The 11,171-nt window shown below is 32.5% G+C and overlaps 8 protein-coding genes and 1 non-coding gene across 9 annotated transcripts; 5 read left to right on the top strand and 4 right to left on the bottom strand.

Moving 5' to 3' along the window:
• The first annotated feature begins 540 nt into the window (after nucleotides 1-540).
• Nucleotides 541-879, top strand: Chro.10295 (hypothetical protein). The annotated part of the gene is made up of 1 exon (XM_663305.1): nucleotides 541-879. The coding sequence occupies one exon, from the start codon at nucleotides 541-543 to the stop codon at nucleotides 877-879; it is 339 nt and encodes a 112-aa protein (XP_668397.1).
• A 66-nt stretch (nucleotides 880-945) lies between these two features.
• On the bottom strand, nucleotides 946-2,367 carry Chro.10296 (calcium antiporter). Its single annotated transcript, XM_663304.1, has 1 exon — nucleotides 946-2,367. One exon carries the CDS (start codon nucleotides 2,365-2,367, stop codon nucleotides 946-948), a length of 1,422 nt encoding a protein of 473 aa, XP_668396.1.
• Nucleotides 2,368-3,566: 1,199 nt separating this feature from the next.
• On the top strand, nucleotides 3,567-4,304 carry Chro.10297 (hypothetical protein). Its single annotated transcript, XM_663303.1, has 1 exon — nucleotides 3,567-4,304. One exon carries the CDS (start codon nucleotides 3,567-3,569, stop codon nucleotides 4,302-4,304), a length of 738 nt encoding a protein of 245 aa, XP_668395.1.
• A 111-nt stretch (nucleotides 4,305-4,415) lies between these two features.
• trnV lies at nucleotides 4,416-4,488 on the bottom strand. The gene has a single exon. It is a non-coding gene; the product is annotated as a tRNA-Val (tRNA).
• A 54-nt stretch (nucleotides 4,489-4,542) lies between these two features.
• Chro.10298 (hypothetical protein) lies at nucleotides 4,543-4,833 on the bottom strand. The annotated part of the gene is made up of 1 exon (XM_663302.1): nucleotides 4,543-4,833. The coding sequence occupies one exon, from the start codon at nucleotides 4,831-4,833 to the stop codon at nucleotides 4,543-4,545; it is 291 nt and encodes a 96-aa protein (XP_668394.1).
• A 349-nt stretch (nucleotides 4,834-5,182) lies between these two features.
• Nucleotides 5,183-7,780, top strand: Chro.10299 (hypothetical protein). The annotated part of the gene is made up of 1 exon (XM_663301.1): nucleotides 5,183-7,780. One exon carries the CDS (start codon nucleotides 5,183-5,185, stop codon nucleotides 7,778-7,780), a length of 2,598 nt encoding a protein of 865 aa, XP_668393.1.
• Nucleotides 7,781-7,895: 115 nt separating this feature from the next.
• Nucleotides 7,896-8,375, top strand: Chro.10300 (ENSANGP00000020842). The annotated part of the gene is made up of 1 exon (XM_663300.1): nucleotides 7,896-8,375. The coding sequence occupies one exon, from the start codon at nucleotides 7,896-7,898 to the stop codon at nucleotides 8,373-8,375; it is 480 nt and encodes a 159-aa protein (XP_668392.1).
• A 540-nt stretch (nucleotides 8,376-8,915) lies between these two features.
• On the top strand, nucleotides 8,916-9,203 carry Chro.10301 (hypothetical protein). The annotated part of the gene is made up of 1 exon (XM_663299.1): nucleotides 8,916-9,203. The coding sequence occupies one exon, from the start codon at nucleotides 8,916-8,918 to the stop codon at nucleotides 9,201-9,203; it is 288 nt and encodes a 95-aa protein (XP_668391.1).
• Nucleotides 9,204-9,258: 55 nt separating this feature from the next.
• Chro.10302 (ankyrin-related protein) lies at nucleotides 9,259-10,770 on the bottom strand. The annotated part of the gene is made up of 1 exon (XM_663298.1): nucleotides 9,259-10,770. The coding sequence occupies one exon, from the start codon at nucleotides 10,768-10,770 to the stop codon at nucleotides 9,259-9,261; it is 1,512 nt and encodes a 503-aa protein (XP_668390.1).
• Nucleotides 10,771-11,171: the final 401 nt, after the last annotated feature.

The raw sequence follows: 11,171 nt of genomic DNA, 5'->3' as shown, positions 1-11,171 counted from the left end.
GCGATTAATCCTTGCATTTTTAATCCAAAAGACCAATTGGAATACCAATTGGTAGCTAGAGAAGAAAATTACAAACCAATTATTTTTTAAAATATAAAAAAATTTGAGTTAATTTTATTTAATGGAATTGATCAGATAAAAGTATTAAAAGTAAAATGGACTTCAACTCCAACCATTCGCNNCAAAGAATCTCAGAAAAATTTGTCTCTTTTTCCATCACCAAGAAAAAATGAATTGATCGACTTTTCCCCAGTTTTTCATATCCTTTTTGAACATCTTTCAGTAAATATTCAGGAAGAAGCAAAGAAACTTGAATTATTCGACTCAGCATATAAGATTCATTCAAATTTAAATAAAGTTTGCTGTAAAATTTCAAATTATGAGTCCACAATATTTGAGGTAAATAATCATAGAAGTGAAATAAATCAAAACCAAATTACAATAATTTTTGATTGCTTTAAATTGAAAGAACGAGTGAATAATAAACCAAAATTTTCTGAGAAATACCAAATAAAGGATTTAATAATTCAAATACCATTTATGGATTTTAATCTAAACTTGAATATTTACTTCCGTAATTTTTTACATAATTTTGTTACTGAAAGTCAAGTAAACCTAAATGATGCATACAAACCAACAAATAATGAATACATTTTGATTATTGACATCTTTCCCTATGAACTGTGCATCAATGAATTATTTATCAATAAAAAATTGAGAATCGTGAATTGCAAGCACTCCATTAACTCTCCTAAAAGAATCGCGATTAACGAATTTAACTCAATAATTAACTTATCAAAACATCTTCTAAAGAATACAACTTATATTATTGTAAAAACTTTATTAAATAAAAGTCTAAATCCTCTAATATATTTTTAGTAATATAAACTATATTTCTAGGACATTTAACACATAATTGATATTTTAAATTTCTGACTTTGAGAATTATATATACCAATATACAACAGCAACAATACAGTAGCTGATAATTAGCAAAATACCTTCAAACCAATTTGATTCACCATCTTGGACAATTCCAATTACAATAAGGTTTGTCAACAGTAAAATTATTGCAGAGACGGGCGTAAATGAAAGCGTCATTGGCTTTCCTAATAACCAGCCAACAATAACACTGAACGGAACAACAAATAGAGCAATCTGAGTTGAGCTTCCAATAGCTACTCCAATTGTTAAATCAGTTTTGTTTTTTATTGCAACTGATACTGCAGTAATGTGTTCGGCAGCATTACCAACAAGTGGAAGTAAAATTACTCCAATAAAATTTTCGGAGAATCGCCATTCTGAAATGAATCCATTAATTGAATCGACAAGGCATTCACTGATTATAGATATGAGAATAGTACATAATAGTATTAGAACTGTTCCTATTTGCCATGAAATAGTAGGTAATTCAAGGCAAACGTCGTATAATTGGTAGTTGTTAAAATTTTGTGAAATAATAGGGTAATTCTTATAAATGTTGTTATTATATATCTCAATGTTGGAAAGAGCGTTTGGGTATTTAACTGAACTTATATTGTCAATCATATAAGAAGGGTAGCTTTTATCATTTGATGCAACGCTTTCATCTCTGAATAGATTGATATGCGTATATAATTGAAAGAATAAAAATAATACATAAGTAAATGAAAGTAAAATAGCGGTTAATCTTGATATCATTAAAATATTATGCTGAGGAAGGTCAAATTGGGCGACAATTGTGGGTATTGAGATTGCCATGCATGATAGCATGAGTAGGGATGTGGAAAACGATGCACCCTTTTCGTTAAATTTCTGGACATGATGAAATATTCCACCTGCAAAGAATGACATTCCAAGTACAAGTAATAGGTTAGAAAGTATTGAGCCCAAAAGCGTTCCTTGTACAACCGTGATAAGACCTGCTCTAATTCCCTGAACTGTTAAAATAGCTTCAACCGCATTCCCAAATGTTGCATTTAAAAGACCACCAACAACCTCACCTGTATGTAATGCTAATTCCTCTGTAAATATCCCAAGAAGATTTGCAAGGGGAATTAACGCAATAAAATTGAACCAAAACGTAGCTAGAGCGCCCCATTCCAAATAATAACTCAAAACTCCAAAAGGAACAAATAAAAATAATATATTTAGTTTTGTAAAAAATATATCTAAAACAGCGATTGCATCAGATTTCCAAGTATAATTAGGTATTTTTGTCTCTTTGAATGAATTTTTACTTATACCTGTGTTCATTAAGTTCTTACATAAATCGTTTTTCTGACTAAAAATACCAACAATATAAGGTAAAGTTGTTCTTCGACGTGAAAATGGATCTGACATTGTACGTCTTAAATAAGACGTAGCTCTCATACGTTGAAGAACCATTCTTAAAAAGGTATGCTCTTCATACGAAATGTTATATTAAAAGCTTAACAATTGTTGAATAAGATTATTGCTACAAAATACGCTGTGAAATACGTTAGGGACAAATTAGTTATAATCGTTCTTCATTTAAAAAATAAGTGTATATAATGATTCTTTGAAATAAATGGTATATTTTTAGGTAAAGTCAAATTCCAAATTTGTTAATTTGACAGTTGTTTATTATTATTTTTTTTGAACAATTGCCACTAAAGTTAATACGTAATTTTTAGATACCGCCTGAAAAGGTGCATTGTAGTTAAATCCAAATTATAGTTACTGCATATGAGCCGCCAAAATTTATTTTGCAAACGTTCGATTTATTTTCTTTTTATACAAAATATATTAGGCAACGACACAATGAAAATATTAGAATAGATTAAAATGTATTATGTAGTAGTGTATTTCATTTAATTTGTTTTTTGCTAATGCGCAGAGCAAAAAGTTTTTTTTCGACACTGTAATTTTGCAATATCTATCTGGAGAATTACATCCAAATTATGGCGGCAATTGTGGGGATTATAGGAGTTGAGTTCAAACTACATGAAACAGATAGGAAAATGCAGAGACTTTAATGCTGTTTTAAAAAGATCTCTTCATAATTTTAATTTCACTACGAACAATAATGAAGCGAGGTTTTTTAAAAAATCTCGTAAATAAACGAAGTTGTGAACAGAAAAAAAATGAGACATTGAAGGTAAGGATATGATTTATGCATTGTATAACTCTAGATTGATTCTTAGGTTGAAATAGATGATTTTGAGTTATTTGAGTTAATAGGTACGGGAAACTTTACTCAAGTTTTTCGTGCCTTTGATATAGTCAATAAAACATACGTTGCAATTAAAGTTGCTAACAAGTCACAATTAAGAGCATTGAAAAAAGAAGGTGAAATATTAAATGAAAAGAAAATATGTACTAAACTAAACAATTCCCGTTCAAGGAATGTAATTAAACTATTAAATTCATTTGCAAATGAAGAAAATGTTTATTTGGTATATGAACTTTGCACAGATGGAGAGTTATGGCAAAAAATCCTCCCTATTGGAATAAAACCATTGAGACAAGCAGTTTACTATTTAGCTCAATTATTGATTGCAATAGAGGATATACATAATTTGAACATAGTTCATCGTGACATTAAGGCAGAAAACTGTTTACTAATGAAAAATGGACAGCTTAAGTTGGCAGATTTTGGATCATCAATTCATTTAGACGATGTTGTTTGCAACTCCCAAAATTGTGGTTCTTCGTGTGAATGCAGATTCACTATAAACAGAGGTAGAAGAGAATTCAAATATTTTGTTGGGACGCCGCAGTTCATGGCACCTGAAACTATACGAAATAAGCCACCAACAAAAGCAGTTGATCTATGGAGTTTTGGTTGTACTGTATTCCAAGTGATTTGCGGATACCCTCCATTTAATGCTCCTAGTGAATTTCTTGTTTTTTGCAGGGTTTTTCAAAATGGATTGAGGTTTCCTCCAGATTTTCCCGAAGATGCAAAGCTATTGGTAGAGTCTTTACTCAAACAAGAACCTTCTGAAAGAGCGACAATTGAAGAGGTAAAGAAGTCCAAATTTTTTGAAGATGTTAATTTTGGAGAATTAATAAGTGAAAAAGAATATCTTAATTTTCCACCTTCATTGAAAGATTTATGCCTAATTCAGGTCGCAAAATCATATGAAAAGTATAAAACGGAAGATCTAGAAAAGCTAAATGCTTTAGATAATTCAGGCACAATTGTGGGAAGATTAAGATTCGAAGTTGAGAGAAAGGAATATGAAGGCCCGCGCGATACATGGCAAAACGAATTTTACGACCAAATTTTCAATGAGAATATCTCAGGAAACACAAATAATTGCATTTCATCTTCTTCATCTGAAAGCAATAGTGAGTAATGTAAAATTAACTAGAGAACACAACTAGGCGCCTTTTAAGGACTCTGACTCTAATTTGAGGTTTTTTTTTCATTGACATTGTGGCGGTTCGCACTCGCGCCGGGAATAAAATAGGAAGAACGGGAATCGAACCCGTGACCTCTTGCGTGTGAGGCAAGCGTCATAACCCCTAGACCATCCTCCTGCACCAGGGGGTGTGCTTGCTAATAAGGCTATTTAAAGCAAAAGGTACAATATATCATTTGTCAGTGCTTTGTAGAATATTGGCGTTAGATTGAAATTTAAATTCTCTTCTGCACATTGGGCACATTCCAGAATCATTTCTTGCACGTGAAAGCCACTCATGTATACAGTGAAGGTGGAAAGAGTGACCACACTCACCAAATGCTGGCGGACATGAATCTCCAGGCTTAAGGCATTGGGGGCATGTTAATTCAAAAGATTCACTGCAAATACTGCAAAGGTCATCACCACACAGCCAATTCCAATACCCTATCATTCTTAGCTTATTGATTTTGATTCTGGTCATTTCAGTTCCAATTGAGGGAGTTAACTCGTAATATTTGCAAATATAAGATCGTTATATTGTAAACTATTGGTAGGTAAATTCTATAAAAACACAAATAGAAGTAAATTAATTTATTTTTGGCTTAAATCTCTTTAATGATTAAAATTTTTAGGCAGTACATTATTCCCTAATTAGTTTCAAAGCGTTATTAGTACTTGCTTTTTTAGGTTACCGCTTCTGCAAAGATCCTAAAATTTTAAGCGGTAGTTGTAAAACTTGAAATAGCATAATTTTGACTTGTAGGAAGTAGCAGCTTTTAACTATTTGACAGTATGAATTCTATTTTCTTTAAAGTGCATTTAGTTTGAAAATGAGAAATTTAGATCGAGAAAGAGAACTTAGACGACGCCAGTACCTGGCAGATCGAGAGAAACGTCAATTAGAGTTAGCTGAGAGAGTATTAAAGAGTAAAGAACTACTTTATGCTTCAATTGGAAAGGAAGTCAATGAAAAAAAAAAGAATGAATTGACCGCAGAGCAAAAAATATTAGCTGAGGCTGGTAAGATGGTTGAGGAGAGAGATACTGATGGCTCACTATTTGAAACATATATTATGCCGGAAAGTTACGATGAAGATTTACAAAAAAGACTCAGTATAGCAATAATTAAACCTCAAGATAGGTTAGATAAACGCAGAAAATTTAATAGGTCAGACCACGATATATGGGAGTCAAACCAAGCGAGATCTGGTGATATTTCTTTAGTTGAAAATAATAGACTGTCAACTAGGAAAGTAATTGACCAAGAGAAAAATTCCAACTCATTAATTCTTTCAGACGGATCTCTGATTGATTTTGAATTACTAGAAACAACAAGCACAGAAGTTAGCAGCGAATTTTTATCAAGAAACAAAATTATAGAAAGCCAGGACATTGAATTGATTAATGATGTTAGAAACTCTCTACCTGTTGTGAAATTTAAGGAGCAGATAATAAAATCTCTAGAAGAACATCCAATATTGATAGTTGTCGGAGAAACTGGTTCCGGAAAAACAACTCAAATACCTCAATACTTATTTGAAGCTGGGTATTACAAAAACGGAATAATTGCATGCACACAACCAAGAAGAGTGGCAGCAATGAGCGTGGCTGCAAGGGTAGCTAAAGAGATGGGGTCTAGACTTGGAGGTTTGGTTGGATATTCAATAAGGTTTGAGGATTGTACAAGCGAAGAAACTGTTGTCAAATATATGACGGATGGCATTTTATTAAGGGAGTTTCTTTCAGAGCCAGATTTAAAAAATTATTCGTGCATATTAATTGATGAAGCACATGAAAGAAGTCTCCACACGGATATTTTGTTTGGGCTTGTAAAAGATGTTTCCAGATTCAGAAATTCAGATATTTATCTTGAAAACGATATTGGAAAGAATGACAAGATAGAAGGCTGCGCCAATTATAATAAAAGTCCCTTTAAATTGATTATATCATCTGCAACATTGGAAGCAAACAAGTTTAGTGAATACTTTGATAATGCACCAATAATATACATACCAGGTAGACGATTTCCAGTTAACATTTATTATACGAAGTCCCCTGAAGCAAACTTTATTGACGGGACGGTCGTAACAGTTTTGCAAATTCACTTTTCCCAAATAAAAAGGTCTAATGAGAATATGAGCTCTAAAAAGATCATTCCAGTTGGAGGTGATATTCTTTGTTTCTTACCTGGACAACAAGAAATTGAAGAAACGCAGGCATTATTAGAAAGTAGACTAGTAAATAAAGATCCAAATTCACCAGAGCTTATTATACTTCCTATATACTCTTCACTTCCATCTGAACAACAAGCAAAGATTTTTCAAACAACTCCGTACGGGTTTAGAAAGGTTGTACTTGCTACAAATATTGCAGAGACGGCATTAACCGTTGATAACATAGGGTTTGTAGTTGATTGCGGCTTTTGTAAACAAAATTCATATAACCCAAAGACAGGTCTAGAAAGTTTAATTACCGTTCCTTGTAGTCAAGCTGCTGCAAACCAAAGATCAGGAAGAGCAGGTAGAGTTCGCCCGGGGAAATGCTTTAGACTTTACACTAAGTTAAGTTTTATTACGGAAATGGAAGTATCAAATGTTCCAGAGATTCAGAGATGCAATTTGGGAAACGCTGTTTTAGTAATTAAATCTCTTGGGATTGATGATTTACTACATTTTGATTTCATGGATCCACCACCTCCAGAAACATTAATTCGCGCATTGGAACTCTTGTATTCATTAGGTGCGCTTGATGATAAAGGGGAGCTAACGAAAGTTGGGAGAACAATGGCTGAATTACCTATTGATCCTATGCATGGCAAAATGGTCTTAGCATCTCAAAAGTACAACGTTGTAAATGAAGCAACTACAATAGTATCTATGCTTTCTGTTGGAAATTCAATTTTCATTAGACCAAAAGAAAAAGCTAAGCAGGCAGATAGTATTAGAAAAGCTTTCACTGTACATGGAGGAGATCTTTTGACACTATTAAATGTATATAACCAATGGCAGAGCAATGATTTTTCTGGATATTGGTGTTATGATAATTTTCTTCAAGTGAAAAGCCTTAAAAAAGCTCGCGACATTAAAACTCAGATAGATTCGCTTTTAAGTGAAAAATTAGATATTCAGATTTCAAGTAACCCCAATGAGTTAGAATATATTAGAAAGGCAATCACAGCTGGATTTTTTTTACAATCAGCACGCATTAATAAAGGTGGGAACTATACTACAATCAAGTGGCGCCATATAGTTGACATCCATCCTTCTTCAACATTGTTCAATTTAAAGCCGTCAGCAATTACATACACGGAGCTTGTACTTACTACAAAGGAGTATATGAGGAATCTTACTGAAATAAAGACGGATTGGCTACTTGAGGTTGCTCCTCATTATTATCATACTGATGATTTTAATTCAAAAGGCAACTAAGCATTTAGCGCTAATGTATATTTAGTTTAAATTTTCGCTATACTGAAGTTGAAAATTTAATATTTCATTATTTAACTCGAGCTTGCACTGCGTATTTATCTTGTCTGAATTTAATATGCCTCAAGAGACAGCTCTAATTTATCGCCCTTTGAAACTATCTGATATTTTCAAGATTAACAAAGTTAACTTGGACAGTTTTACAGAGACATACAACATGAATTATTATGGAGATTATCTTTCAACTTGGCCTGAACTTTGTTTCGTATGCGAAGCACCGGACCATTCAATAGCGGGCTATCTTGTTTCCAAAGTTGAAGGAGAGGGGGATCAATGGCATGGCCATGTAACTGCCCTTTCTGTTTCTCAACAATATAGAAATTCGGGTGTTGCAACTAAACTTATGAAATTTTTAGAAGACATAAGCACACAGTTGAATTGTCATTTTATTGACTTGTTTGTGAGGCCTTCTAATGAAAAGGCAGTCAAATTTTACAAGCAACTCGGATACTATGTACACCAAACAATTCCCTCATATTATACTGATGAAGATGGGTATGACATGAGAAAACTGATTTGCAATAAAAATCTGGAGTAAAAGATCGCGATAACAGTGCAAAGAAATGGGATTAAAGCACAACTTTGATTTAATGAACAAGAAATGCCATATTTTATGGCCTAACAGCTTCACTATAAATAAGTCCTCTTTTGATGAACATTTTTAATGGTGTGAAGCCAAGACATGACGCATGCATTTCATGTAGAATAGGCAATTATTTGCAGAAATTGAAAATTAATGAATAATTAGAAAATGGAATCATCAAGTATATATGAGATAATTGACAAATTGGAGTAAGTGGGGAAATTGGTTAATTACTTTATTATAATAACTTTACCAGAAACAATGACACGTATTGGGGTTATGATGATTTATTTGAGAACTCAGAAGTTCCCACTCCCGAAAGAATTACAAACAAATCAAAACTTTGTGCAATAAATTATTTAGATCCAGAAAAGAATTCTGTAAGTTCGATAACAAGTGGAGTTTGGACATAAGTAACCTTTGTTGTAGAAAATTGTAGCAAAATCCTCAGTTTTGTTTCGAAAAATTCAAGCAAATGAAAAAAGAATAAATAGTATGTTAGAGAGTATTGGAACAGATATTAAACATTTCCATATGCTTGCAAAGCAAAGGCAGTTCACAAATAAACCACAAGGTAGGAAGCAGTTATTTTATATCCCTGAAAAACAATATTCTACTCCTGATTTGTGGCTCACAAAGTCGAATAGTATTTATAATTCGTATTCTTCAAATGCCAAAGAGATTGTTGAGAATACTTTGGATTACTACCCTAATATAGGTCGTGAGTGGTATATTAAACGATGGAATGATATAAAATCGATAAAGTTCCAAAAAGGAAATTAAGGTATTTTAAAACTATTAAGTAGTCTATTAGTATTTGATCAATTTTATTAAATTACTATTGGTTTTGCCTGTGTTTTTTCATTATTTGGGAAAAAGCATCCAAATATTCCTGCTTTAGTGCGCTATTTGAATTTTCGTTTGTAATTGCATCCCATAGATAACAGGCTTGATTTGCTACATCACCTATCATATGATAAACTTGAGAGCATCTGTAGTACCCTTTGCTCCATTTGGGATTTATGTAAATACATGATGTAGCATCAAATAAAGCCTTAGAAGAGTCTCCTATCTTTATGTAAGAAAGAGACCTATTAGAAAGTATGCTTGATTTGAGAGTGATTGCTCCTTCAGATAAGTTGTTCTTTTTCATCATTAAATGGCTGAGAGCATTTGAATACATTTCGATTGATTTGTCAAATTGGCCTTCTTTAAAAAATGAATTTGCCTCTGCTTTAAGCCGTTCAGCCTCAACTTCATTGTAATTACTTATATCTTCTAAATCCTGTTCAATAATTACTTCAGGAGATATATCGGGCTCAGGAGATTTTTTTTTGTCGTTTAATGAAGAATATTCACTCGATTCAATCGATTCGATGGATTCAGTTTGTGTGGATTGTCCTTGTTCAATTTGCTGAATATTATCAATTTTTATACTATCTAATGCATGACTTTTCAAAATTTCCATGATTTCCTCAGAACAACGGTTGTTTATTGCATATGAATAAATAGAATTCCCTTTAACAATTTGGTTTGAAGCATCGCATGACTGCAATTTCATGTATTTAATGATTAGTGATAATAACTCAACATCATTCTTTTCAACTGCAGCAAAGATTGGTGTATACCCTTCGGAATCCATAGCTTCGGCCAAAAGTGCTCCAGACTTCAAAAGTAATTCAGTAAGTTCAGTGTTCCCAATTCCAATAGTTATCATAAGAGGAGAAGGAATTAATTTACCTAATGGGGCTTTATTTGGGTTACTCTTATTATTTAAAAGGTAACTAATCAATTCTTTATTGTTCGTCATGCAAGCCCATTGAAGAGGAGTTCCAAATTCATCACTACATGTGTTGACAAATAAGTCTATTTCAGATGGGTTTTCACTTTTTAGGCTGGAAATAATCAGTTTCACCAGGTTGAGGTCTGCAACTTGGCATGCATAATGCAGTACGTTACAACCACTTGAATTTTTTCTTGTAATTTCGACCCCACTTTTTAACAATGTAGTGACTGATTCAATATCTTGAGCTCTTACCGAGAGAAAAAGTGGGTTTTCATTACTGTTGTCAAGACTATTAACTATTCCTGGAGCAAGTTTTAAAATAGCCTTTAATGTGTCATTTCTTTTTGCAGAGCAGACAAAATGACAAACATTTCTTCCATTTCCATCTTTGTACCCCAACAAATGCTCTTCAATATCCATTTTTTCTTTAGAGCTCCCGACTAGAGCCACAATATATTTGATTGCCTCTACTGTTGTTCCATTCGTAACGGTACTAAATAGACGTGTAATGTCACCATATGCATCTCCTAAATTAGAATTCTCTTTCGATTTAACGCAACTCATTTACATATATTAAATTAATTGAATGCCAATATATCAAAATAAATTATCTAGTTGCTTGGGCAAAGTTTGTCTTGTAATTTTCGATTTATAATTTTAATATTGTCAGAATTTACTTTTTTTTTCCATTTATGCGCCTTTTTTTTTCGTGTCAATTTATAAATTAATTTTAACATAAAAAGATATATTAAACAAAAATTTGATAGGAAATTGCCATTATCTTGGAGAGATAAAATTAAGGAAAATTATTTTTATTATAGGGTTATTTTAGTAATAAGATAATGACTCGACCTGAAACTCAGGCTCCACCAGAATTGGTAAGTTTAGTTGCGGATTGCATTTAGAAGCTAATTAACGGAACAACTTTTCGTAGTATTATAATGAATCAGAGGCTATAAAGTATT

The sequence above is a fragment of the Cryptosporidium hominis genome (genome assembly GCF_000006425.1).
Source record: "Cryptosporidium hominis TU502 chromosome 1 CHRO011085, whole genome shotgun sequence".
NCBI classification, from domain to species: Eukaryota; Apicomplexa; class Conoidasida; order Eucoccidiorida; family Cryptosporidiidae; genus Cryptosporidium; species Cryptosporidium hominis.
The sequence above is the reverse complement of the archived record's forward strand: the minus strand, read 5'-3'. Positions and strand labels throughout refer to the sequence as shown.